The 26,611-nt window shown below is 41.2% G+C and overlaps 1 protein-coding gene across 1 annotated transcript in view; it reads left to right on the plus strand.

Moving 5' to 3' along the window:
- The window catches only part of CACNA2D1 (calcium voltage-gated channel auxiliary subunit alpha2delta 1), a 437,349-nt gene that overhangs the window by 359,428 nt on the left and 51,310 nt on the right, over positions 1-26,611 (plus strand). Inside the window, exons 13-19 of the mRNA XM_056846470.1 lie at positions 9,880-9,958; positions 11,012-11,061; positions 11,989-12,078; positions 15,129-15,197; positions 17,800-17,874; positions 18,488-18,562; positions 21,966-22,022. Of these exons, the coding sequence (XP_056702448.1) occupies positions 9,880-9,958; positions 11,012-11,061; positions 11,989-12,078; positions 15,129-15,197; positions 17,800-17,874; positions 18,488-18,562; positions 21,966-22,022 (495 nt within the window). The remainder of the gene's footprint in view (positions 1-9,879; positions 9,959-11,011; positions 11,062-11,988; positions 12,079-15,128; positions 15,198-17,799; positions 17,875-18,487; positions 18,563-21,965; positions 22,023-26,611) is intronic.

The following is a 26,611-nucleotide window of genomic DNA, read 5'->3' on the forward strand; positions in this document are numbered from 1 at the left end:
AAACTAGCTTTTAAAATAACCAGAAAGTAAACAACCCCTTCCCACCAGACAAGAAAAAGAGGTGGAAAAACTACAGTTACAATGTGCAATATGCTGAATTGTGTTGAAATTAGTAATTTAATTTTGGAGAGCTTCACAACTAAAAGGGGAAATGACTAGATATCCCCTTTGGTAGAATTAGAACTCTCATATCATTCCAAACTGCCTGTAAAGAATTCTAAAGCATTGAACAAACACCAGGACTCCCAAAGCTGGATTGTAATTATCTTGTGCAGAATCCTTTCCTGCTCCTCAGCCCTTAAGAGAAACTGTTGCTGTGATGTAAATGGGGATTGGGGCCAATGGTTTGGGCATGGTCCCCTACTATAATTGCCGTGAACCATAGTTTGGATAAAGGGCTATGGGTAAGAAGCTTGTGAGGAACAGTTCTCTCCCATCTTATTTTCCTGTAGCCCTTCTTCCAGGTCCTGTCTGTGGAAAAAATTTCTCCTGTCTCAGTGGTTAGGTTGAGAATGGAATTGAGAGGGCAGGGGGAACACATTGCTGTCAAAAGTTTGCATCCATCCAATTGATTGTTAGAAGGTCAACAAGCTTAAATGATGTCACGCAAGCTACTCAAAAAGCATTCATCATAATTTAATTTAAAATATATCTAGTGTGTCTATCGCTTTGCAAAAATTCATTTACTTATAAGAATAATTGCCTACCCTGTTTGCTTTTCATGCATACATTTATTTAATTAATGGCTTGTTATGCGCGTAATGTCATACTATCTGGTGAATGGCACAGGTTGATTAAGCCTTCCACTTTACAAGGCCCCATTAGCTGAAATTGGATAATTAGTGGCCCAGGCTAGCCTGATCTCATCAGATTTCAGAAGCTAAGCAAGGTCGGCCCTGGTTAGTACTTGGATGGGAGACCACCAAGGAATACCAGGGTCACTATGCAGAGGAAGGCAATGGCAAACCACCACTGAAAACCCTACTGGAGGAGGTGGGAGCTAGCAAGCAGCACCAATATGAACCCCCCAGTGGCAGAGCCCAGCACTCAGGTCTGAGCAAGTATTTTTTGGGTTCAGGTTTAATAAACCTGAACATTTTCAAACTCGAACCCGAAAAATACCGGGAAAAGGCTGCACAGCCCTAGAACCTACTATGGGGCAGGGGACACAGCAAAAGTATCCTCTGTTAATATTTCGCCCTCTCGTTTTTGTTTCTTTTCTTCCTTGCTGCAGAATTACTCCCATCTTCCTCACTTCTTCCCAATCTTTCTGCTGTCTTTTCTTCCCTCTTAAGACTTGGTGCTGCCACAGTGGCTTCATCAAGTCCCCTAAAGAACCATGTTCTAAAGCTTTTTCTAGGATTCTCTGCCTTTTATTGTTTAATTTAATTCAGTTCTAATCTGGTTGAAGCAGCCTGAATAACAGAGTTTAGCCTAAACCTGTCAGAGCTTGGAAACTAACAAGGGTTGGCCATAGTTAGTGCTTGGATGGGAGACCACCAAGGAAAACTAGGGCTGCTATGCAGAAGAAGGCAATGATACAAGACCTCTGCTCCTCTTTTGCCTTGAACATCCCATGGCTGGAATTGCCATGAGTCAATTGCGACTCAACAGCACATTATTTGTTCAGTTTGGTCATTCTGAATTTCCGTAGCTCACGGGACTAGAGAGAATAAATCACTAACTGTGTGTGAGCAAAAGCAATAATGGGAGATCAGAATTTTTTTCTTGGTTCTCCTTGAGATGTGGGTACTCAGGCGCAAATAATACAAGGGGTGTACAGCCCTGAGATCTCCAATTATAAGGAATTAGGAAAGACTTCTACCTGTGTTCTTGAACAGTTACTCCCAGTCATAATTCAGTGGGACCTTCTTTCCTACCACTGAAGAGGCTCAGATGTGGCCTAGAAACAGTAAAATTTCAGAGAATGTGAGGCTAGTATCTCTTCTTCTGACTTTTGCCAAAGGCAGAGGAACAGTGCAGGAGAACCACGCTGCTTCTGCCTTCAACAAAAGACCGAGCCCTTCTCCAGCATGTGCTGAACCCTGGGGAAAGTGGGTCGGTCTTGTTTAATTTCATCTGGAGTTTTTGGAGAAGGAAGCAGCAGCACCAGGCCTTTTTGTGTTGTGCCTTTGGCAACACCAACAAAGGGAGTTACCCTATCCCACTTTCAAAAAAAAATTGGGTGAGAGGAGGGATCAGTAGCTAGTCAGCTAAGTGCCAAACCGTGGTCCTGTGATCTCACATGCCTCCATTTACATGAGGAGTTTCTCCATGGGCTGTTCTTTTAATCTCATCGTCTGTATTGGGCTCACAATCTCCCAGAGAGATTTAATTTACTTACACAGAGCTATTAAGGAAAAATGCTTGGTTCAGGCTGTGTTCCTTCCACTGTATTCATATTAAGCAAATGGTTTTCTGTTGACACCTGCTGTCAGCACCTGGTGTAGTTAAAGCTAATACAGACAAAGAATTAATTATCAGTGTGGACATCACCAATTCATAAAATGCATGTTCTCTAATTACATGATGAACAGCATCATTTTCTAGTTTGTCTCCCCCTTTTTGTGTAAAAGAAATTCACTTCCCAGTATGAAATCATAAGCTTCATGCTCTTAATAGACATTTTGAGTATCAATCAGTTTTCAGTAGGGATGTTAACAGAATTCTTGTTTGGGTTGGTTTTGTTTCCTTCCCTTCATCTTTGCTTTGTTATAGTTACTATACCACTTTGGATTCTTTATTATGCTGTTTATTGATTTCAATGAGAGATACATTTCTGCATCTAACTCTTTGGGTTTTCTTCTAACCTAGTTAAGATGAAAGGTTCAAGGATTTATTTAGACAATGTAAATGCCATCTATCCAGAGAACTGCTTCAGCCATTTCACACAGTAAAAACAACACAATAATATCATAAAGGTAACAACATGAAAATTATTTTTTAAAGGCCAGGGACATAATGGCAGCATAAAACAGCATTCAGCAGCCTAATGCAATATTGGTAAAACAGTACTCAGGCTAGAAGCAGGCCATAAAATAGCTAAAAACAGTTAAAAGCCTGATGTGACGAAAAAAGAGTTAATCTTTGAGAGAAGCTCAGAGGGGAAAAAAACTGGCAGGGAGTGGATGAAACTAAGGAGTTCACTCTCTTTTCTGAAAAAAGGGAGAGTCTGTTTTGGGGAACCTGCGTGTTCAGTAGCTGTTTTTGACTCTGGGAACCTGAGGGTTCAGATTTGCCTCAGCGGGTGTGAAACAACTCCTGTGGAGTGACAGGCAGTGACTGGAAGGAAAGGGTCCCTTTCTCAGGTCACTGAAAGGGAATAGGCTCTAGGAAGGAGATATTCCAGATACGGGATAGGAACAGCTATAGGAAGTTATGTGAACAAACTTTGGCAACTTAATTTAAGAATTCTAATTCTGTACTAAGACATCTATGATCTATGCCTTCTCTGTGATAAAACTTATAAACTAGCTCTGTTCTATACCTTTCCTGCCTACCGTTTTCCCGCCAAGTCCATCCCTTCTTCAGTGTTTAATAAATCTCTGTTACTTGGTTGTTAACTTGAAAAGGCCTCTGGTGTAAAACAAGTAAAGGGACTGAAGAGAAAAATTTAAACTCCAGTCGAACATTTTGGAAAGCAGTCTCTCTCTTGGTACGCACAGATCGTGATACCTGGTGTAAAAAATTTTTTTATGCTGTCATCTATAGGAGAGTGAGGAATTGCACCTTTCACTGATTTATTGCATAGAGGAAGAGATTTTAGAAACTTCCACATGCCTACTTCACCTTTTCCTGGAGAGGGGAAAGCATTTACCTATTCCCCCTCCCAGAGTGTACAAGCAAAATGTTTGCTCCGTCTCCTGCAGGTGCAGATCCTACCATAGGAAAGGGAAGGAATTTAGCCTTTTTGTCTTTGTCTTAGATTCAGTTTCGGTCTTCCTTCCTTTCCCTCAAGCACAGGCCTCAGGTCTTGCTGTGTATTTTCCCATTGTCCTACATTTCCCAGACATCCTCCAAGCTTTAGGATTGGACTTGGGAAAATGGAGGGAAAAGCAGGAGCCAATCTCTAAGGAAGAGGCAGAGAGCAAATTACTCCTTGCACAGGGAGGAACAGTGTTTATTCCCTGAAGCTGGGTGCCAGTGAGGCTGCCTTTGGAGGGAGCTGATCCCTCATCCCAAGGTAGGATGAGTCTGACTTGAAGGGGATCAGGTATTTACTTAGCATTAGCAGTCCAGTAATGACAGTCACATAAAGGAATTTTATTATATTCCAGCCAGCTTCTTGCCTGGAAGTTTTTGCCCTGAGTGTTTGCCCTCTGTTAATCAACCCTATCTTCATAACTGTTCTTTCACTTACACTATAAGTTACAATATTTAGAGTGTCAGGCTATGATCTGGTAGATCCAGGTTTGAATCCCCACTCTGTCATGGACGCTCTACTGGATGACCTTGGGCCACTCAAAAAGTCTCAGTCTAACCTACCTCACATGGTGGTTGTAAGGGTAAAATGGAGGAGAGGAGAACAATGTAAGCTGTTTCCACCATTTTAAAGATTACTGAATGCTGTTACATTTAAGCCATCTCATTAGGTACAATCAAAATAAGAACTGAATTGATTTCGTTAATATTTTGTTCCATTTCATTTCCAAATGCACATGCCCAATTTTCCAAAATGTACGTATTTAACCTCAGTGTCATATCCTGTTTCAAGAATCTGGATGTAGACAAGCTCCTTGAATAGGAACATCACCAATCCGTTTCATCTATCGACCAGCAGAAGTATTAGGCAGAGGAGTGTAGGAAGGACATCTCCAGATAGGAATCTGTTATCTAAATTAAGCCTTTTCAGTTGAGTGATATTAATCCTCTGCAGTAAACGTTTCAACACTGCTTGACAATATAACTTGCCTGGCTATTTGATTTTTGAGTATCATGGTTAAGGACACAGGGATGATACTTATCGCTGCATTCAAGTTAAAGTGGTACTTTAGGGGGAAAAATATCCCTCATTAAATCAGATTCTTAACATTTTCCCCATATCATTTAATGATGTACCTCAGTGCCTGCCAGCCTTTTAATCACGTTTGCGTTATTATTGTATATTTTGAAGACTTGCCCATGATGAAAAGAGACAGTATCCTGGTGTAAACGATAATTGCCAAGTGAAGATATCTGGCAAATGGGCTCTGCCACTAAATTAGGGTTTCCTGGGGTCTTTTCTTTCTTCTCCCAGCAGGACCCTATTGACTTTGGGAAACACTTAATTGCCATCAGAGGCTTTGGGCTTCCTTGATCAAAGTAAATAAGGATAGGAAGCTGAATGAGGAAGGAAGGAATAAAAGCGCAATCAGCAGACCCAAGTTGGATGCAGAGTATATACCAGGAGTGGCCAAAGCAATAGTTTCCAATCCCTGACAAAAGTTACTTTTAGCTTTCTTTCCCTGGGTGGTACAAGTACCAATGTGATTCTCTCCCCACCCCCCGTCTTTCATTCTTCTTTCCTTTTGTCAAATATTCTGTCCAGCACTGGAACTCTCAAGAAGCAAGGCAAGATGATAGCGACACCCATGGACTATTCACGTTCTCTTAGAAACTTTCATTGCATACACTTTTACTTCAGTGCTTTTGGCCCTTGAATTGATGGACAGCAGGCGGTCCTGCCCTTGAAAGGAAAACCAGCCACTCAGAGGAGCCCCTAGGAGTGCTGTTCCAGCATCCAGTCACCTTTCAGGAGGGGGTTGGAATGCTGGAGGGAAGCATAGGAGAGTGGAGTTCTGCAGGAGACAGAGAAGGCAGTGACACACATGAAGCTGCCTTATACTGAATCAGACCCTTGGTCCATCAAAATCAGTATTGCCGGCTCAGACCAGCAGCAGCTCTCTGGGGTCTCAGGTAGAGGTCTTTCACATCACCTACTCACCTAGTCTCTTTAACTGGAGATGACGGGGATTGAACCAAGGACCTTCTGCATGCCAAGCAGATGCTCTGCCACTGAGCCACAGCTCAGGTCTAGCTCAGGGAAAAAGGAGCAGACAGAGTGAGGGGCAGCTCTGCCTGGGAAAGCAGCAGAGTCTGTTAGCTCTAGCTCTGGGAGAGAATAGAGTACCCCCTTTTATAAGGCCTGGCTCTGGGGTTGAGAAGACCGTGGACCATTTAGACTGACTCTTGGGAAAGGGCAGGCTGATGTGGGCGGAATCCTGAGTGTGTATGAGAGAATCCAACCTATCAGTAATAGTCTGTGTCTGAAAGTGTTACAGAAAATTCTGTCCACCCTCTGAAGCCATAACTGATTTAAATTTACGTGTCTCAGCCTTTGTCTGCCAAGAGACCTAGGGGCTCCTCTGAGTGGCTGGTTTTCCTTTCAAGGGCAGGACCGCCTGCTGTCCATCAATTCAAGGGCCAAAAGCTTCTGTTCTGTTCCTTGAGACTATCCTGTAAATAAGTAAATCTTCTTTGTTGTTTCTGTAAAACCTGCCTCAGTGATCTCCATAAACTACTTGTGCACTACATATACTTACCTCACAGCAGTGAACCCAAAGCCTACACACTCTCCATCAGGAGGAAAAGATGCTTGTCACATGCGGCATACAGTTACCCTGGAAAACTGACATACAGCTGAGCAAATCTGCAGCCTGACACATGTTTATTTTATTTTATTTACCTTGCCTTTTTCTGGCTTACATCATTTCTCCCCTTCTCTTTTAATCTTCACAACAACCCTGTTAGGTAGGTTAGGCTGAGAGTTTGGGACTGGCCCAAGGTCACCCATCAAGCTTCCACAGCACAATTATCCTACATTTCCCTTCCCTGGGCAGGCCTAATGCACCTTGAAATTCTGTTCCTGGAGGTTCTTGTGCCAGCAGAAATGTTTGTCTGGTTCCAGGAAAGGAAACACATGTATGCTGCCTTAAGCCCCATGGTGGAAGAGTGGGATAAAAATGTGATAACTAGAAAGGTGGCATATGCACACTAAATAATTTCTGAAACTCTTGCTAAAACCTGCCTGCCAAATGCATGCCTCATAGCAGCTTTGGATATCAGAAAGATGACTTGAGTGACTTGTGGCACTTTGCTGTAGAATTCAAAGCTGCCCTTATCCTGTATCTAATTCTGAACCTGATCCCTATGCAGATGGATAAACCTAGAGATAAGGGCCAGGTTCAGAGAGGGGGTATTCTACTGCAGACCTGAGGGATCCCCTAGGTTTCCAGACCTGCAGACTGGAGGGATCCCCTAGTTAAGTATCTAATGTTGAACCTGATCCCCATGCAGATGGATAGAACTAGAGAAAAGGGCCAGGTTTAGAGAGGAGGTATTCTTCTGCAGACCTGAGGAAACCCCTAGGTTTCCAGAAAAATGTGAAAACCACAATATCCCACCCACCCCAAAAAAACAGGAATGTAAACCTACAGTGAGTGGGGAAGAAGAGGAGAGGGAAGAGGCAGCTGAACAGAGCTGTTAGAGAGCCTGCCACTGATGCCACCGCTACTTCCACTACCTGGCAGAGGAGGAGGAGTGAGAGCCGCTGCTTTTCCACTGCCACCACTGCCGTCCCTGCCACTGCTGCCTCTGCAAGAGGGAGAGGAGCAGTAGGAGGTGGCAGCACTGCAGGCAGATGGGGGAGCAAGAGCAGGAACTGCCACTTCTCACCCCCCTCCACCAACAGCCCCACCAGCTCCACCTCTCCTCTGCAGGTGGGCAGGGCAAGGGAGGAGGAGCAGAACTGCCCCCCCTTCATGTAAGTCATTCAAGGAGGAAAGGTCCATCAGTGGCTACTAGCTACAGTGTCCAAAGGGAACCTCCATGTTCAGAAGGAGTAATCTCTGCAGACCAGTGTTCGGGAGGCTTGGGGAGTCTTGTGTGCCCATCTTGTGGGCTTTCCAAGAGATCTAATTGGCAATACTGTGAAATAGGAGACTAGACTAGAGGGGCCACTGTGCTAATCCAGCCTGGATGTTTTTATGGGAGAGGGAGAGCAAGTCATAGTCATGCACAACAGATGGGGTGGCTGGAAGGCGTGAGAGGCAAGGGAAGAGGTGGAGGGGACAGGTACCAGCTTTTGGGAGGCTGCACTTGGTGTACAGGATCCTAGTTGTCAATAACTAGAAGGAAATTACAGGAATACACCTAATGTTGCAAGGAGAATATTTGGACATTATTAAATTCAACTGAAATTGTGTTGACATGGAAAGCAAAAACAGTGTCTTTCTCAGGTAACATAATTTGATTTTTTTAGAGAGAAAACTGTTGATTAAAATGAGACTGGCTTTGAGTTCCTACCAATACTTGCTGTAAGGGAAAAAATGTGAGAACTCTTTGGCTTTCAGCCTTGCCTTTTTTAGGGTTAATCTATTGCAGAAAAAAATAATGAACAAGTTTTGCATCATTCAAAAGACTAACAAGATTTCATACCAGGAGATGCATTCCTGGACGAGGCCCCACTTCATCAGATGCAAAGAAATGCCTTACTTGCATCTGACAAAGTGGACTCTAGACCACTAGAGCTTCTGCTGGAATAAAATTACTTTAGTTTTTTTTTACCTCCCGACTACTTTCCTGTTTATTTTTACTTGAAAGGAGAAACAGAAACCTGGTGAGAGTTCCTGGCTGTTCCACTAGGTGGTAGTAATTAGATGCTGAAGAACAATGTTGCTGCTTTAGCAGTTTCCTAAGGTCCAACAGAGTACGACTGATATTTCCTGCCGATGTGACATCAAAATATGATTATCTTTTAATTATTATAAATAAGGGTGAAAGCTTTTCTCTGCACATAGATGAAGTCGATATATTTTCAAAGACTACATGAAATATTAGAGGGTATATTAATTGGTGTAGTAGTCAGATTTTAGCCCTGTTCATATGTTACAGTGAATACGTGTATGTCTTACATGTACATCACTATGTCGGTTTGTAAGAAAGAGCCAGCAGGTATTCAATTTGCAATTGAAACCAGGGACCAGTCCCTGGATAAATATGAAGATTGTATCACACATTCAACGTTTTTGTGCATTGAATGTAACATGAGAATTACTCAACATGTGTATTTTTAAAAAAAATCTGTACACAGCACACTGTACACGGAAGCCCTGTTCACAAGTTACAGTGAATGCACATATAATTAATGTACTGTCTACACTTGATCTTTATATGCATTGAGTCATTCTCATGCTAACCTCTACACGTGTACAGCTGAATGTGTGATTTAAATCTCACGTTTATCCAGGTACAGGACCCTGGTTTCATTTGCAAACTGAACACACATTGGGTCTTTCTTACAAACAAGAGTGTGCATGTACATGCAGGCTGTATGTGTGTTCAGTGTAACTTGTTAACTGGGCTACTTTATACTTTTGTCTGCATGAACTCTTTTGGCTAGTTGACAAATCCATGCATGCTATTTGATTCATGTTGCCTTGGTGGCTTGGAATTGATTGTGGGGAGTGACTGTTTAGAAGGAGAGCAATACTTTCTCGTTAAGCATTCTTCTCACCGGAATGGGCAGGCACTTTCCACTCCTTTCAGCACCCCTTATTTACAATTCAGTGGTAACTGTCATTGTTAAGGCAGTTGGCCGAATTTGCCAAGTGAATTTTGATTGCCCACAGTGAATATCCATAGCCACATGGCATTTATAAACATTTGGTCCTGGTTTAATAATGTAATAGCTCTCTACTTATTTTCTGTGTCAATCCAGATGTCTCCTATTTGTTGGTCATAGAACTGGATCTCTTGTTCCTGCTAGTAACAAAACATTTTATATATGTATTTGTTTCAGAAAATCTGTCTTGCTGTATTTTATGGGCAGTTCCCTGTGTTTGAGAGATTTGCGTGTGCTGGGGGAGAGGTCTATTCATCTACCCTTTTGACTTTCTCTAGGTCCGTGTCTTTACATTTTCCGTTGGTCAACATAATTATGACAAGGGACCTATACAGTGGATGGCCTGTCAAAATAAAGGTATTGGATGTTTGTTTTCTTTTATCATAGCACTGCAGATTAATGACATTGAAGATCCTCCCCCTTTTCAGGAACAAACCTAGAGCAGTGCTGGGCATCAGAATATCAGGATGTTAGCTAATTTTAATTCTGTGACTGATTAGAGCCCTCTGTGTGCTTCAAAATCTGAGGCAGCTAAAGTTTAATCTACATGTGCTACTAGCCCCATAGAAGTTGCTTCCACATGGCAAAATCTCAGTTGGCCCTGGAATGTCTGTGAGTTCTGGATCCATGAGCATTGGAGGGGGGCTGCTTCAGTTGGTGGTGCACCAGAAAGCTCTCTGATGCATCGGGGTGTGTAGTTCCTTGGGACAAAGTGCCAGCGATTTGGCTGTTGACACTGAGCGATGACCATAGAAATGGAAATACTTGAGTAACTCATGTTCCCTAGTGTCCCATTTGATTGAGAAATCCATCAGTCTCTGGATGATGTACCTACTAGGAATTACACAATTGGGTGGGTAAGGCCAGCTGCCATTGGTGGCCCATGCTGTGAACTTGGTAGTGCAAGGACACACCCATATGCTATTGATGCTATATCTATGGCACAGGCAAAATAATCATTTAGCTCATATTCACCTGGTTCTTGCCCTTCACCCAGGCAAGTAATGCTAGGATAGGTGATGGCTGCCAACTTGGAAGGCTTTAAGAGGGGAGTTGACATGTTCATGGAGGAGAGGGCTATTCATGGCTACTAGTAAAAATGGATACTAGTCATGCTGTATACCTGTTCTCTCCAGGATCACAGGATCATGCCTATTATATTAGGTGCTTCAGTCAGGACAATGCTGCTGCAATTGTCTTGTTTGTGGGCTTCCTGGAGGCACCTGGTTGGCCTCTGTGTGAACACACTGCTGGACTTGATGGACCTTGGCCGTTCTTATGTTCTTACGCTAGGCAGGTCCAATGCCATTGGCTCCACCACACAGTTTTAGTATTAGCCTGCCTTGACTGTTCTTCTTTAAGAGGTTAAAATCCAAAGCTCCAAATTCTATGCTGTGTTTTATTTTCCAGGTTACTATTACGAAATTCCTTCTATTGGTGCTATAAGAATCAACACACAGGTATGTTTGCCGCAATTGGTAAAGCAGACAGCAACACTTTGAATGAAACCCAGGGCAGTGTCCTTCTATAGTTGTTTGGCAGGTTCCAAGCTGAGATGAAAAGTGTTGTCAGACAAGGAGGTCATGCACAGGGAAAAGATCTCTACTGGATCAGGCCAAGATCTCAGCTAGTCTAGCATGTTGGTGGTTTTGAGTGGATAGCTATGATAGTCTGTAGTAGTAAAACAAAATTCAAGCCCAGTAGCACCTTAAAGACCGAAAAGCTAATGGAAACATATACCTTGGAAAAATTTGTTGGACTTTAAGGTGCTATTGGACTCAAATTTTGTTCCACCCCTAACGTGCCAAACCAGATCCAATGCCTGATAGAATAGCCATGTTCCACTCTTAGTCCCAGATCCTGTGTTAGACATATTTTTCATGAGGTTGTCAAATGCTTTAAAAAGCAAACATCTGAGCAAATCATCTTGTATTGTGACAATAAACCTATGAACTACCCATGTGTTGTATACAGACTTTCTTCCTTTGTCTCTGCACAGGTGACATTTACTGTAATGGCATGGGGGCCACTTTTATATAGGTGCATCTTCCACTGCTAATGTAGAGGTCTACCCCATAGGATTGCCTGGTTGAGATGGGAAGGGCTGGATGAGGGGCCCAATCCATGGGTCCTTATGAACGTGGACTGCAGATATGTGCCTGCGCTGAGGGATTCTGCCCACATTGGGTTGTGAGTGGCTGAGGCAGTAAAATAGATTTAGAAAGATACTGAATTGAAAATGCCTCATGAAGCCCTAGGCAAACAAGATTGATAAAAAAAATATGATGTTTGCAGAACATTATAGACAGCTGGACCTTATGAGAAAGCTTTTTTGTTATTAAAAAAACATACTGATCAGCTGACTCAATGTTTGTTTCTTTTAATAGGAGTACTTGGATGTTTTGGGGAGACCAATGGTTCTGGCTGGGCAACAGGCTAAGCAAGTCCAGTGGACCAATGTCTATTTAGATGCACTGGTATGATTGTACGCTGGCATGATATAGTAAAAGAAAGTGTCCATTTAATTTAATATAAGATGATATGGTTTGAATGGATTAACGACATGTAAATGAGCCATGGATAGAATAATCCTCCTGTTGCACGTGGCAGAAACAAAACTGAGAGGGATTGCAAATATTTTAGAGGACGGGTGAAAAATTAGAAGCTTCTCAGAGACTCCAACAGAAAGGCAGATGGCAACATAATTAAAGGGTCCAACGATAAATGGAAAGGGTTGCAAGAAGGAAATACAGGTCAGATGCAACAGTGTAAGGGGGAGAGGGAATGGCTTTGAGCAATTTATTCTGATGGATAAGCAGCAGCGATTGCAAGAATGATTGATGGATGTTGTGTTGGCTAACAAACAGAATAAAGGTTAACTATATGCATCTGTGAAAGACAGTTTCTGACTGACACTTGCATAGACAGCACAGGACGCCCTAACAAAGCTCCAGTGGTGGCAGGAAGGTTGGACCAAGAATTTTCAGCCTGGAGTTGTCAAAGGAGCACAACTCTACAGCTTCCTGTCTGCTCAGTTTATCAATGGAAATGTGGAAAGTAGAGATTAGGACAGGAAACAGCAACCACCTGTTCCTGTCAAAAGCTTTGCCAATTAGATGCCATGGACTATGTTCTCCAGGTCATGTACTTACACATGCCCACATGACCATTTGAAGATCCACCTCTTCTTGTAAAGATTAATGTACAATGTCTCTTTTTGGGAAAAGAAGAATGTAATCAGTCCCTTCTGAGCTGTGGGTCGACATGGGTCAGTCGTGTCATTAGAACTCTTGTGCTCAGAAGTTCATTGACCATTCTTCCTCAGTTGCTGATGAGGTATTTACTGGAAATGTCATGGAAAAAGTTTATATCTTCCTACACATCCTGTTCTTAAATGTCAGTGCTAATGCAGGAATGTACTAGGAGAGGAGAAGGGACTAACTTATCACAACGCATAACCATTGCACTGTTTCTTATTTTAATGAATTCCTCAAAGAATGGGTCTTTACTTTCCCCTGGGCATTAAAAGGAAAAGAAATTGTATGGTTACGTCCAAGACAAATGATAAACATGAAGAAATGAATCTTGTTTCAGTTCTAAGGATCTACTGCAGTTGCATTATTGCAAGGTAGGGAACAGGTTGTTACTAGGGATCGCTCCAGTTTAAAAAAAAAAAACAATAACAGGGCGTTTCCAAGTTTTTTAGAAACTATGCCCAAACCCTCCTAAAGTTCAAATCTGGCTTGTGAAAACCATACCTGGGTTCCAGCCCTCACCGGCAGTGCAACTATGCTTTCTCTTTTCACTTACATGACAGCAGTGATGATAGAAGCTCATTCTCAAGGCCTCTCTGCAAGGCCTTCTTTTGCTGCCTGTTGCTTTGAATGCTGCCGTAATAGCATGAAAGACATCAGAAAGCCGAGGGAATGTAGGTCTCCAACATGCTAGTCTTGAGTGTTGACATCCAGTATCTCTGAAACTACCCCCAAGGAAGAGAAAAGGCCTTAATCTACAAGACCTCCACAGTGAGATTGCCGCTGATGCTGACAACATTGTCAGGGAAGGGAAGGAGAGACATCCATGGATCAGGGTTCAAGCGTTAATGAGGTTTGAGAGAACCATTTCAATCTCACTGGGCTTCCAATGATGTCACGGAAAGAAAGCAGGGTCCTAAATCTGGAATATTATGAAGAAGAGAATGTTTTGATGAGCCCATTCCAAGGAGTTCAGTAGTTGCTACAGAGATAAAAGCAAAGATAAAAGCTGCTTTGGGTCCTTAATCGGAGAGAAAAATGGGACAACAACAACAACAACAATAATACTCACCACAAGCTGAACACTACCATTTATGGTATGGCAATAAGGTGACATCATAGGGCCACAGAAGTCCCAGCTGCCAGGAGTGAGGCCACCCTAGGGAGCCATCCTGCTGGCCACTCCTGTGGCACTGCAGTCTGAGGTGAGAGTGCCGTGGGGTGGTAGCAGCCCAAAATTGCAGATGTGACAGGGTGCCCTAGTGCAGCAGGCCTGCCTCTGGCTGCCCTTCTTCTTTTTCATGGGGGGATGGCAGGGGGGTGATTTGTAGTAGATATGCTGCCACATCCCCCCTGCCATAATAAGATCCGCAGAGAGGCCCTCGTCCCCAGAGTCATGGGTCATAGTACTGTGGACACCACATTGGTAAGAGGGGAAAGTGCAGAGGGAGGAGGAGGGGAGTGAGCATGCAGCAGGAGGGGGACACATCTTAAAGACCAACAAAATTTCCCAGGGTGTAAGCTTTTCTAAGTTGAAGTATCTGATGAAGTGGGCCTTGACTCACTTATACTGCTTATACTCTGGAAATTTTATTGATCTTTAAGGTGCTACTGGACTCGAATTTTGTTCTCCAAAACTTATGTTTTGTATCTTAGCAAAAAATGAAGATACATGTTCTGAAGCAGCATACAATGCAGCAGTTTGCAGATCTTTCTCTCTGGATTATTGGTATATTTGCAATTTTGCTCATAGAATAATGAACAATACTTTACACTTTACACATTTTGTAAGTATGCCAAATAGTACAGTTTTATATGCTAAATTTTATATGTGAATGTATTCATGTTGCTTAAGCAGAAAAATAATTTTAAGTGTGATAAGAAGTAAGTATTGAATATACTTCATTTTTTTACCCAAACATTTACTTGTGCCTGGGTCCATGATTGCTTGATTTTCATACTAGAGGCTTCTGGTATATTTCCACATTAATACATGGCAGCATGTATTGCACAGGGTTTTTAAGCATAGGATTAAAACCATTCTAAAGCTTTTGCACCTATGGTTTAATAAGCAAATTCTTCTTTTTTGTAAAAGCATTGTTTCAGGGCATTCTATATGATGTTTGTTCAAAAGCAGCCAGCTGTTCTTAAAACAAAAACCCTCTTCTTTTGAACTGATCTGTTAGCTACATTTTAGTGAATAATTTTTCCTTGAATTCTTTTTTCTGTTTTGGCACAAAATATGGACAGATGTCCTTATGATCATTTTCTAGGAACTTGGCTTGGTCATTTCTGGAACTCTGCCTGTCTTCAATTTGACAAAAGATCAAAGCGGAAATCAGGTAAGCTGATGCTTAACACTGGAAGGAAATAAAGTAGTCCCATTGAAGCCCTGTTCAGTCATTACTATTTTGGCCATCCAGCATCATGTAATGGGAGAGCAAGTTGACCTGTGATCCTCCCAACACACCTGGTCAACATCCTGTGCAAATAGGGCAATGCAACATTGGTGAGCACAAACATGTCCTCAAAAATTTGGGTGTTTGATCGTGTGAACCAAAGGGCGAAAATACGTAAAGTGGCAACCGTCCATGGTGAAAGAATCGCACAGTCTCCTTTCACGTGTTGTTGGATCACCAAAATTATAATGCCTAAACAAAGTTTTAGGGGCCACATTTGGATATATTTATTCACAAAAACTATAATGGGATTAATTTTTCTTAAACACAAGTATCTTGGTGGGTATCTGTAGACCCACCATAAGTATCTGGGACTACTTATATCAATACAATTAGACTGAGGAGCCCTCAGTGTAAATTCACACTTGCAGGTTTTGTGCTGTGTCCTGCCAGGAAATAACCCTGTTATGTTGCATTATCTAATATCCAGCTGTAAGCAAGGAAATGGTCAAGTTGCAACTTCCTCCAGGGACATTAGCTGATGTATCTTTGTGGCTCTGTAGTAAAGAAAACATAAGTGAGGAAGAACAGCTACAAAGAAAGCAGTTACTCACAGCTTCGCAAGGAAAAGATCAGAAAAATTAGCAAAAATTCAGAAACTATGAAATTTTATCATCACGTACAGCAGATCCAGAAAGCTGCCTGAACATCTAGTCTTGTCAGGATCATTTTAAACATGTTTCCAATAATACACATATGTTCCAGTTGATTAGGTTGATCATACAACAGATTTTGGATATTGCCTAGCAAGGAATATATTAGCAACTGGAAAACTATAATTGATGTCTGTAAGACCTTTTCAAAAGTTTATGGTGTTATCATTAAACAGAGCCAACATTCTGCAAGCGCAGAGTTGCCAACCGCGAGGTAGTAGCTGGAGATCTCCCGCTATTACAACTGATCTTCAGCTTATATAGATCAGTTTCCCTGGAGAAAAATAGCCGCTTTGGTCATTGGACTCTATGGCATTGAAATCCCTCCCCTCCCCAAACCCCACCCTCATCAGATTCCATCCCAAAAATCTCCCGCTGGTGGTGAAGAGGGACCTGGCAACCCTATGCAAGCATAGAGCATATTCATGGATGGGCCTTACTGCCAAAAGCTAAGCCTTCTTCAAGGATGTGAAGAGGCAATGGCAGTCTGAGACCAATATCCTATCCCTTGTACGATTTGCCTTGCTCTGTGCTGGTCTCTTTGCTGAAGCCTGCTTTATGTCCCAAAGCATATCACCTTTCTTTCTGGGTATCCTGATAGAACCTTAAGCATCATGAGGGACGCTGTCCCCCATTACTAAGGAGAGCCAAATGTCTACTCAGACTTTTCTGAGAATCAGAATGCATTTCACTTTGGATGTGCCAGATTTTACCTCTTTTACTTGTGTAACAGTAGCTTAACTGTTCTGGGATACAGACTGAGTCAACTGTTTTGAGAGACAGATGTCCAAACCCCCCATTTTGAAATTATTTTCTGCAAACAAGATCTCTTGAACTATAATTGTCACTAAATGTCAGTTCTGTATGTCATATTATGGCTCCTACATTATTTCTGTATACTTTGGTAATAAAGTACATGGCAGGATCACATAACAAAGAAAGTAAAGTGGAAAAATACGGAGAAGAGAAAAACTTGATTCAACAAACACAAATCAAGCTTGCTCCTATCTTAGAAAGTTCTATAATGTGCTCTATGCAGACTCAGATGCCCAATATTGGGACTGCACAGAAACAACAAATACGAAAAATGTACATGCATAGACAGGGTACTATAAAATATTTTAGATCTCCTTAACAGATTATTTGGGAGGGAAAGCGGCATGGTATAGTCCGATCTTGTCAGATCTTGGAAGCTAAGCAGGGTTGGTACTTGGATGTGAGCCCACCAAGGAAGACTCTGCAGGGGAAGGCAATGGCAAACCACCTCTACTTCTCATTTGCCTTGAAAGCCGCTTACTGGGGTCACTGTAAATCGGCTGCAACTTGATGGCACTTTACACACAGGCACATCAGATTATTTAAACTAATACCAGAGCCAGCATGGTGTAGTGGTTAAGAGCAGTGGTTTGGAGCAGTGGACGCTGATCTGGAGAACCGGGTTTGATTCCCCACTCCTCCACATGAGTGGTGAAGGCTAATCTGGTGAACTGGATTTGTTTCCCCACTCCTACACATGAAGCCAACTGAGTGACCTTGGGCTAGTCACACACTCTCAGCTCCACCTACCTCACAAGGTGTCTGTTATGGGGAGAGGAAGGGAAGGGGATTGTAAGCCAGTTTGATTCTTCCTTAAGTGGTAGAGAAAGTCTGCATATTAAAACCAACTCTTCTGCTTCTTCTCCCGCCATTATAGTAGTAGTTGGTTAGGTTTGTGCATAATTGTTTCTAAATGTTTAATTTTATATTTTAAAAAAGAGGAATTCGAATATACAGGTTCACTCACTGTTGACCTTACTGCTTGAAAACTAACATTTACAAAAATCTTATGCCAGAACCAGTTGATACTTGGTGTAATGGGAGTGGATGTATCACTCGAAGAAATTAAGAAGCTGACCCCTCGGTTTACAGTAAGTCTCTCTTTCTCTGGTACTTTTGCCAGGTTGTCTATTTTTAACATTCCTGAAAACCAAGTTCTGCTTTGACCAGACCTCTATTCCAGTCTATCTCGTGTCCCTCTGGCTGAAAGCCAAAAGATTGCGTGCCCTTCCTTCACCCTGCCATTTCCCATATTTTTTTTTCCTGCAGTAATGCTTCAGGGAGACGATTTCTTTTCCATAAAGAAATTCTAGGCTTTCCCTGAATAGCTGGCCACCCCACTAGTGCCCTGGTAGCTTTATTTAATTGTGCTGTAGATAGGCAATTTTTACTGCTACTTAAGTGAACTTATCTTTACATTATGGATAATTTGAACACATAGTTTATGTAATCCATATTGGGCCAAACGTTAACTGGGTAGTCTCTAGAACCACTTAACCTTTTCCAAACCATAAATCAAAAAATGACAAATTTTAACCATTACATCCATGTTAACAGTGTTGAGTAACAGATGCTTGAGCTTATATTTACTACAGTCCATTCTCCAACAGGTCAGAATTATTGAAGAAAACTTTTTTTTTAAAAAAATCTTCATTTAACACCATTACTGTTGCAATATAACATATTTCATTTTTCTCTCCTCAGTTGTGTCCAAATGGTTATTACTTTGCAATTGACCCCAATGGTTATGTGTTGCTTCATCCAAATCTTCAACCAAAGGTATGCAGAGCCTTCTAGCTTGTAAATGATTTTTACTCCACTTTGTCACAGGATTTTTTTTTTTTAAATGAGGCATGACTGGACATGTAATGCAGTGTTTAAAGTGTCAGATTAGGTTATTAGAGACCTAGGCTCAAATTCCTGTTCAGCCATGATGCTCACTGGGTGACCTAGTGTCAATTTCTCTCTCTCCCAGCCTAACTTGCTTCACAAAATGGAGGAGAGGAGAGTCATGTATGCTACCTTGAATTCCTTGGAGGATGGGCAGGATAACAATGCAATAGATGGGTTATATATACCAAGCAAAACATTGGCATTTTTGAAATGAAGTTCCTTGGACCTAATTCATACACCAGGTTCCCCAATTTTGTTGAACTTTGAAATTCTGACACAGGGTGATGGGCACAACCAGTCAGATCTCCAGTAGCCAATCAGAAGCCCTACTGAGCAGAAGCCCACTTGGCCCACCCACTTTCTCAAAACACTTGGTTGGTGCCAGGAAAGGTATTGGTGGGTGCCATGGCACCCATGGGCACTGCATTGGGGCTTCCTATCATACAATTTTTATCCTCATGGTATTTGGGGAGATTTGGTATAAACCATACCATTCTTGGGAACCTTACAAGGCTCTTGTCAATTAAAAACACTAACAGTAGTTATATTTTCCTTGAAAGTTATCTAGTCCAACACCAAATTTCCTGTGCAGTTTACAATGATAGGGGTCTGTCGGGCACACTCAGTTTACATAGGGCAACAATGAAGAGCAAAACACTTGATCAGTACTTAGCATGATCTGACTGTGAACCCTAGAACACTCCCCATAATCCTTTGCAATGTGCAGGGGTAGGATCAGTCAAATCATTACAATCCATTTGAATCTTGACAAGCACAGGTCAGAGGATCCCCATTAGATATTTCTTGGTTGTAAAGCCCTGCCCTTTTCTTTTGGTTCTCGTATAGTATGAGAACACCGTTTACATTCTGCAAATGCAAGTCTATCAGGCTTGCTTTGCTGTACCTTAGAAACTGGCGTGCGTTGGTGGCACCTCCTTGGTGCTAGTAATTACAAACTGCGAAATACATTCTGATGTTCTGTTCAAACTGGAGTGAGAATTCTCTTTGAAAAGTAAAGGACACACTGCAAAGAAAGCTGCCCTTAATCCAGTTCACAATTATTAATTTACAATATTTTTTTTATTTTCTCTGCCAGAAATCACATTGTAGGTGCAAACAAAAAAGTAGCTACATATTTACCTTTGAAAAGGTGAGGGTGTTCAAGAGTGCTTTCTTCCGAGTGCCTTCTGAATTCCTTTCCTTCTGAACCTCTCTTACTCAAAACTGGTACAACACAATTCAGTGCCCTCTAGAGCAATTTTTCCCAATGTATCAAGTGTCTACTCTATTGAAAATATGCCCTGCTGTACCTATGATAGACTCTTTGAGAAACTATACCATTATTTTTATTAGCAAACAGATAGTTAATAAAACAAACCTGCACATCTGGGATTACTCGGGTTTAGTAATTTACAACCCAATGATATGTATGCTTACTCAGAGTAAATTCCACCGAGATCAATGGAACTTTATCTGAAGTAGGTATAAATAAAATTGAAGACCCAGTCTTCTTTCTGTATATTGGGCATAAAATCTCAATGCTAAATTGAAATAAGTGAATTTATGACTACAAGGTGGCTTCAGTACTCAGAGTCAACTTCTTTAGTGGTTTGTGTTTTGAAATGTTAAAATATAGTGATGATGACCACAGGGTTCTTAATTACTTGGTTTGGTATACCAAATTGTCCAATCTGTAATTCTTGGTGGTATTATGAATTGCTCTCCCCTACTGCTACCTGGTCACTGCCTAGGATATTCTTTTCTTATTCAGAATATAAAGTGATATTCTTTGTATGTGTGGCCAGTGCTCTACAGATTAGGTTCCCAAAGCCAGGACCTTGTTAGGTTTGTGCATAAAATGTTAGCCCTTGCTCTTGATAAAGCACTTGTTGATTTGTGTGTGACTGATAAGCATACTATTTGAACAAACAGTACTGTGTCATGGGATCAAATAAGCGGGGAGATGTATCCATGCTTTGGCACTCCTACATTTCGATTGGCTGCAACGTCAGTCTGTCATGTGGTGCCAAACCAAACTGTGGTTCTTGAGAGAATTGCAATAATGTATATGTCATCGGGAGGCATGTACCAGTATTATGACCTGGGAGAGAAGTATTGGGAAACTAAGAGCTTTGTTGTTTGCTTAAAAAGCTTGTAAATACCAACTGAATTCCAAAAGAACCCAAGTAGAGGTTATTTTTTAAAATTGTTTTAATATGAAACTGCTGAATATTCTGGGTTGGATGCAGCACAGGGAATGTAGGTCTGTCTTTGCTCCCTTCCTCCTAGCAATCCATTCTGATCCCCAGGAATGTTGGTTACTGGGGTTATGGGATCCGCATAGACATGTCAGGGGGCTACATTGTCAAAGCAATCCAGGATCCACTTCAAGCCAAATCCTGGTTTCACTAATTAACCATATTTAAAATAAACCGTGGGCTTATGTTACGTCTAGGGTTCTGAGCCCTGCACTGGCACATGTCAGGAGATTTGGAGGACAATACCTGGGGATGATGGAGTTTCAGGAGGATGTTTCTAGGTGATGGTCTAGGAATTATCAAGGGCAGTGGGCAAATGGCAAGCCTCGTTATGTGTAAATTAAGTTGTTCTTTCAGAAGACTGCAATTGTGCTCTTCTACAACATGGGGGGGAAATGAAATCCCTTCAAAATTAGACCTTTGAATGTCCAAAAAAACTAAACAACCCTAAAAAAATATATGCTTTGCTGTACACAATCCCATGAGAGCACCTTCATAATCTAAATTAAATTCAAGCTACCAATTCTGGTTTACAGAGTTCTTTTTAAACTGATCTTAACATATGTCTCAGTGCTTGTCCACCCTTGTTAACTGACAATTTTGAACTCTGAACTTTGAACTTTGCTACAATTGAATACATACACATTTGAAATAAACAAGATTGTCAGTGACATCTTAAGCAGAGTTAAAGGTAAAGGTAAAGGTCCCCTGTACAAGCACCGGGTCATTCCTGACCCATGGGGTGACGTCCCATCTCGACGTTTCCTAGGCAGACTTTTGTTTTATGGGGTGGTTTGCCAGTTACACCCTTTTAATCCCATTGATTTCACTGGAGCTAGAAAGATGAAACTCTGTTATTCTACTTCTATTTGCACTGTTATTCTACTGCAAAAAATTTGTACAGGGTCAAGGTGTGTCTTAGAAGGCCTGTGCTACTTGTCAAGAGTCTACAGATGGCTACTCCTGGGTTATAATCACAGACCACAAAGTACAGTGTGAAAATATGAATCGTTACTGTTTTGTTACTTTAGCACATTGGTGTGGGCATACCCAAAATTAATTTGAGAAAAAGGAGACCCCACGTCCAGGTAACTATGGATGGAGGTGACTTGTTAGTGTGTATAAAAACGCATAGTGCTGCAGCTGAGATTAGAGAGCTTTGATTTAGTTTCCTGGGAAAACCTAACCAGGCTGTTCTTTCTCAGACAGCTTCCAAAGCATGAAGCTTGCAAAATTAGTGTGGATGGTTGTGAAAGATGTTGCTTTAAGTGATGATGTGTTGCTAATAACTGAGGATTAAAGTTGTGTTTTAGCCTCAATTCTCCTTAACTCCCCCCCCATAAAGAATTCCACATTTGGAGGAAGAAGGGCAGATTACTCATTGTAGATTTATTCTGCTGAACTTTGAAGCCCTGCATAATGCTTGATGGCCTTATTGTAGCGTAGGTGCTACAAATTAGCAGCTTTGTGTAATGTTAGTGATGTTTACTGGTTTCCATATGGAAGTCAGAAAGTGGTGCTTATTTTAAGCAGTGTATGTGTGACCAACACTGTAATGGGCACTAAACACTAATTCATTGGCTTAATTAACAGACATTGAAACTTTGTTTCAATGCCAGCCTGGAAAGAGAGAGCTCCATACGTACAGCCTAAAACAAAGATAGAGGAAAACATTAGCCATGTATTAAAGTCTAACCACCTTTCCCCAAAAGAAGACTCAATGGCCCTTTAACAAATCCTATTTTTGTTTTGCTGCACCAGTTCTTTCTCTCCTTCTGTATTTCATACTTACTTTGCCAGCTTAAAATGATATGCCTTTGTTTGACATAGTTGGGCTGAAAGAGAGTCTGTGTTAACTTGCTTGCATGCTTTCTCTTTACTGCTTGCTTCTGTGATTAGTTTCTTGGCAGTTGTCACCTGAGTTACTCAAGCACGTTTTGTACATGTTTGATAGGATGCAGAGAAACACAAGCTGTACAAAATTTCTGTATAGAGACACCCCAGGAAACTGGGAAGTGAACAGTTAATGGAGTCCAAAGCTTGGCAGAACCCCATAGCTTATGTCCTACCACTTCTTTCCATTGATGGGGAGGGGAGTTTCTGTCATTGGGGGTGCTGGTAATTTCCACCAATTCTCCCCACCCATTGCAGGCCCCCAATTTGCCCTCAAGGGGATCTATTTCATGGGGATCTATTGATGTCTTCCCTGGAACAAAATTTCAGGAGAGTCAGACAACTGTTGCATGAGTAGGGAGCAGGGAGGTCCCACTCCGCTCAGCTAGTGGATCTTGTTGGATACAAAGTCAAGTTTTTAGGTTAGGATGCATATCTAGGACTCAGGACGTGCAAGTGTCATTTCTGATACAACCATGTGACTTACTTATTTGTCAAGATTTCTGACAAAGGACTCTATACCCAGAGTAGCTGAGAATAATTAAACTTCATGAAAATATGTACTACCCACATTAACATACGTTGTGTGAATAGTGGACACTTTATGTATACTCCCATGTGGGTCAAAGTGGTCACACTTGACAAAAGATGTTCTAAGAGGCCCTAAGGAAAGAATGGTGCTCTCTAATGCACATGGAGCTCTGAGATGCATCCCTCCAGGAAGTGCTTCTGTACAAGCCCCACTGACATGAATGGAATTTGTGTAAGAGATTCCCTGCACTGTTAGTGCATTCATTATCCTCTCCCATTAATTATTATCATTTTTATTAATTTAGTAAACAAACCAAATTATATCTCTACTGGGGGGGACAGGTTTGCCACTTGAGTACTTCAAAGGCCAGCAGGGGAGAATGGGGGGGGGTCATCAGCATCACACAGGGGCATGGCATCACTTCCATTGAAAACCCAAAGTGACGTCATGACATTGGGAGTGATGTTCTAGGATTTGCCGAAATCTTTTTGTCTCAATGGTAGTGGAAGTGACATCACACAATCACATGATGCTGGCATGCCTGTCCCCACCCCCCAAATTGTCCCAGTAGGCACCTGGCAACCCTACTCTACCCCAAACATTTTTGTCTAAAGAGCCATCACAATTATTTTGGTTATTTTTGCCTAGATCATAATCAAAACTAAATAGGGGAGACACAAGAGGGTTAGGAAAAAGAACTTTCCAGAAGATGTAGGCAAGGGTTTGTTTTTGTTTTGGGTTTAAAAAAAATTATAGGGATTTTTCTTCTAAACAAGATCATTTTGTGCACTTGTGTTAATTTAGGTTGCATTCACTGATTACCTAAGCTTTGAGACTCCTTAACTAGACACCTAATGTTGATTGATTTTATATTATGGCTTCTTTATCATTTTCTTTTCTTTTGTATCCATGCTTTTATTGGAATGGGACATGGACTGCCATACTGCTTCTACCACATCATTGCCTTCTTGCATGCTGCCAGGGTTTGATCCTAATAGAATTCCTTTGCATGTAAGAAATGAATTCTTTGAATTGCTTTGCTTTTTTATTTTAGAGCTATATTTTTCATGTTTAATTTGGAAAGGTACATTTTTTAATGTTTCGATATTTTGGGGGGTTTTTTTGGTCATCTTTCATTTCAACTTTATTTTATCTAAGTTGATTTGTTCCATGGTAGTTGATTTTTTTGTCTAAATCAGGGGTGTCAAACATAAGGGCCAAGTGCCGGATTCGGCCCCTTGAGAGCTCTTATGCAGCCCAGGAGTCAGCTGAGACAGTCACCCCACCCATTCTCAATCTGGGCTGGCAAGGCATGGCCCAGCCCAACCGAGTGACGTTTATGTCATATCCGGTCCTCGTAACAACTGAGTTCTACACCCCTGGTCTAAATGAATAAGAGCCTTAGGTTATTATAAATGCATAAATGATATAAGCAAGAAATTTGTATTTATGATACTAAATTTCTTCATTTCATCAGTCTAAATAATTACCTGGAGTAAAATTTCCTTTTTCACTTTTTAAAAAGTCAGTCTTTGATTTCAAAAGAACCAGGAAAATGATATCACCTTTTATCCATTAACTTGTGAATTTGATCCAGAAGAATATAACAAGCCAGTTGTAGTAAGCTTCCATATTCTACCTCTGTCCATTGTTTAGATGACTGGGAGAACTATTAAAGATACCAGGTAGCCCCATTTCTTTTTCATACACGTTCTGCTAAAAAATGGTTGTATCTGTTTCTGGCTCAGTCACAAAATGAATATAATCATTCAAATGAATATGCCCAAACTGGGCTCCTGAGTCATATTCTTTCACAATTGTGAACATTCCCTAAAATCAATTACAAATGTAAAAAAGGCATCTTACAGTATTTTAGAAAATATTCAAGTATTCACCCCTGAAAGGATCACAACATTTATCACTGCTGTCAGTTGATACCCACTTTAAATCTCTCCATGTGGTAGTTGTTACCACACACTGAGCTATTTGTAAGCGATGGTTACCATGTGGCTTTAGAGGGTTTTATCCTGGCCTTTTCTAGTAGCATGAAGAAAATTGCCAGATCTGTGCAGTCAACCTGTTGAAAATATATAAGTGTGGATAGCTCACTATATTTCATTGCATGGAATATTTCAGACAACTTCCACACTGAAGCCATTTTGTGTGGGCCAGCTCTAAGATTAGTCAAGTTGACCTAAAGTTTTATATGGACACTGTAAACCTTATTGGTTTTTTTGAAAAAATTACCATTTTTATTATTACCTTTAGTAATAACCAAAGCTAGAATAATTAAATAAAACTGAGAAAAATATCAACAAATATACATTTCTACCTCAAGGCTTTCATCTGAATTTAATCTTGACCAAACAGTTGTGACAGATAACAAAACCGAAATATGCATAAAATATACATAATTCACAAGAGGCATAATAAAAAAGAGCTGGTACAGTGCAGTGGTTAGAGGATCAGACTAGGACCTGGGAGACTCAGGTTCAAATCCTCACTATGGCATTGTGGAGGCTTGCTGGGTAACCTTGGGCTAGTAACACGCTCAGCCTAACCTAATCTCACAGGGTTGTTGTGAGGATTAAAATGGAGACGAGGACAACCATACAGGCTTCTTTGGGTCCCCATTGGGGAGAAAGGCAGGGTATAAATGAAGTAAATAATTAAAATAGTAATGTTCCCTAAAAAGAGGTCCATATAGAAAGTTCCTATTACACTTTGGTACAATGTTTAGGCTTTGGACAGGCACCAGAAGACAAGTGTTCTGTATCCTACACAGAATGATTCCTCCCTGTATTATAAACACAAATCTAATGGGTATACAACACTAATCTCAAAAGATAAGTAATATGTGCATATAGATATATTTCCTTGTTTTTTCCTTCTCCAGAATTTGTCTTTTTTCCCTTTCATTCATTCCTCCTTTTCCCCAACTCTCTCCTGTTTTTTTTCTAAACAAGTGCTATATTACTCCATTAAACCCACTACCACTTCCGTTCAAGGCAGCCCCTTTCCCTGGTGCAAGGCCCTTTCCCCTGATTCTTTTCAACCAAGAGCAGTTACAATTCTTCACTTATTCTCTCCTTCTTATTATCTTTGTGATGCTATCTGAGGCATTTCACTTGCAGTTTCCATGGTCAATGTTGGAGAAACAATTTAGATCAAAAAAGAAACCTCCAATTATTATCCTAATTAATTACATTTACCCCAATTATTGGTTCTTGTAGGTTATCCGGGCTGTGTAAC

The sequence above is a fragment of the Euleptes europaea genome, chromosome 3 (genome assembly GCF_029931775.1).
Source record: "Euleptes europaea isolate rEulEur1 chromosome 3, rEulEur1.hap1, whole genome shotgun sequence".
NCBI lineage: Eukaryota > Metazoa > Chordata > Lepidosauria > Squamata > Sphaerodactylidae > Euleptes > Euleptes europaea.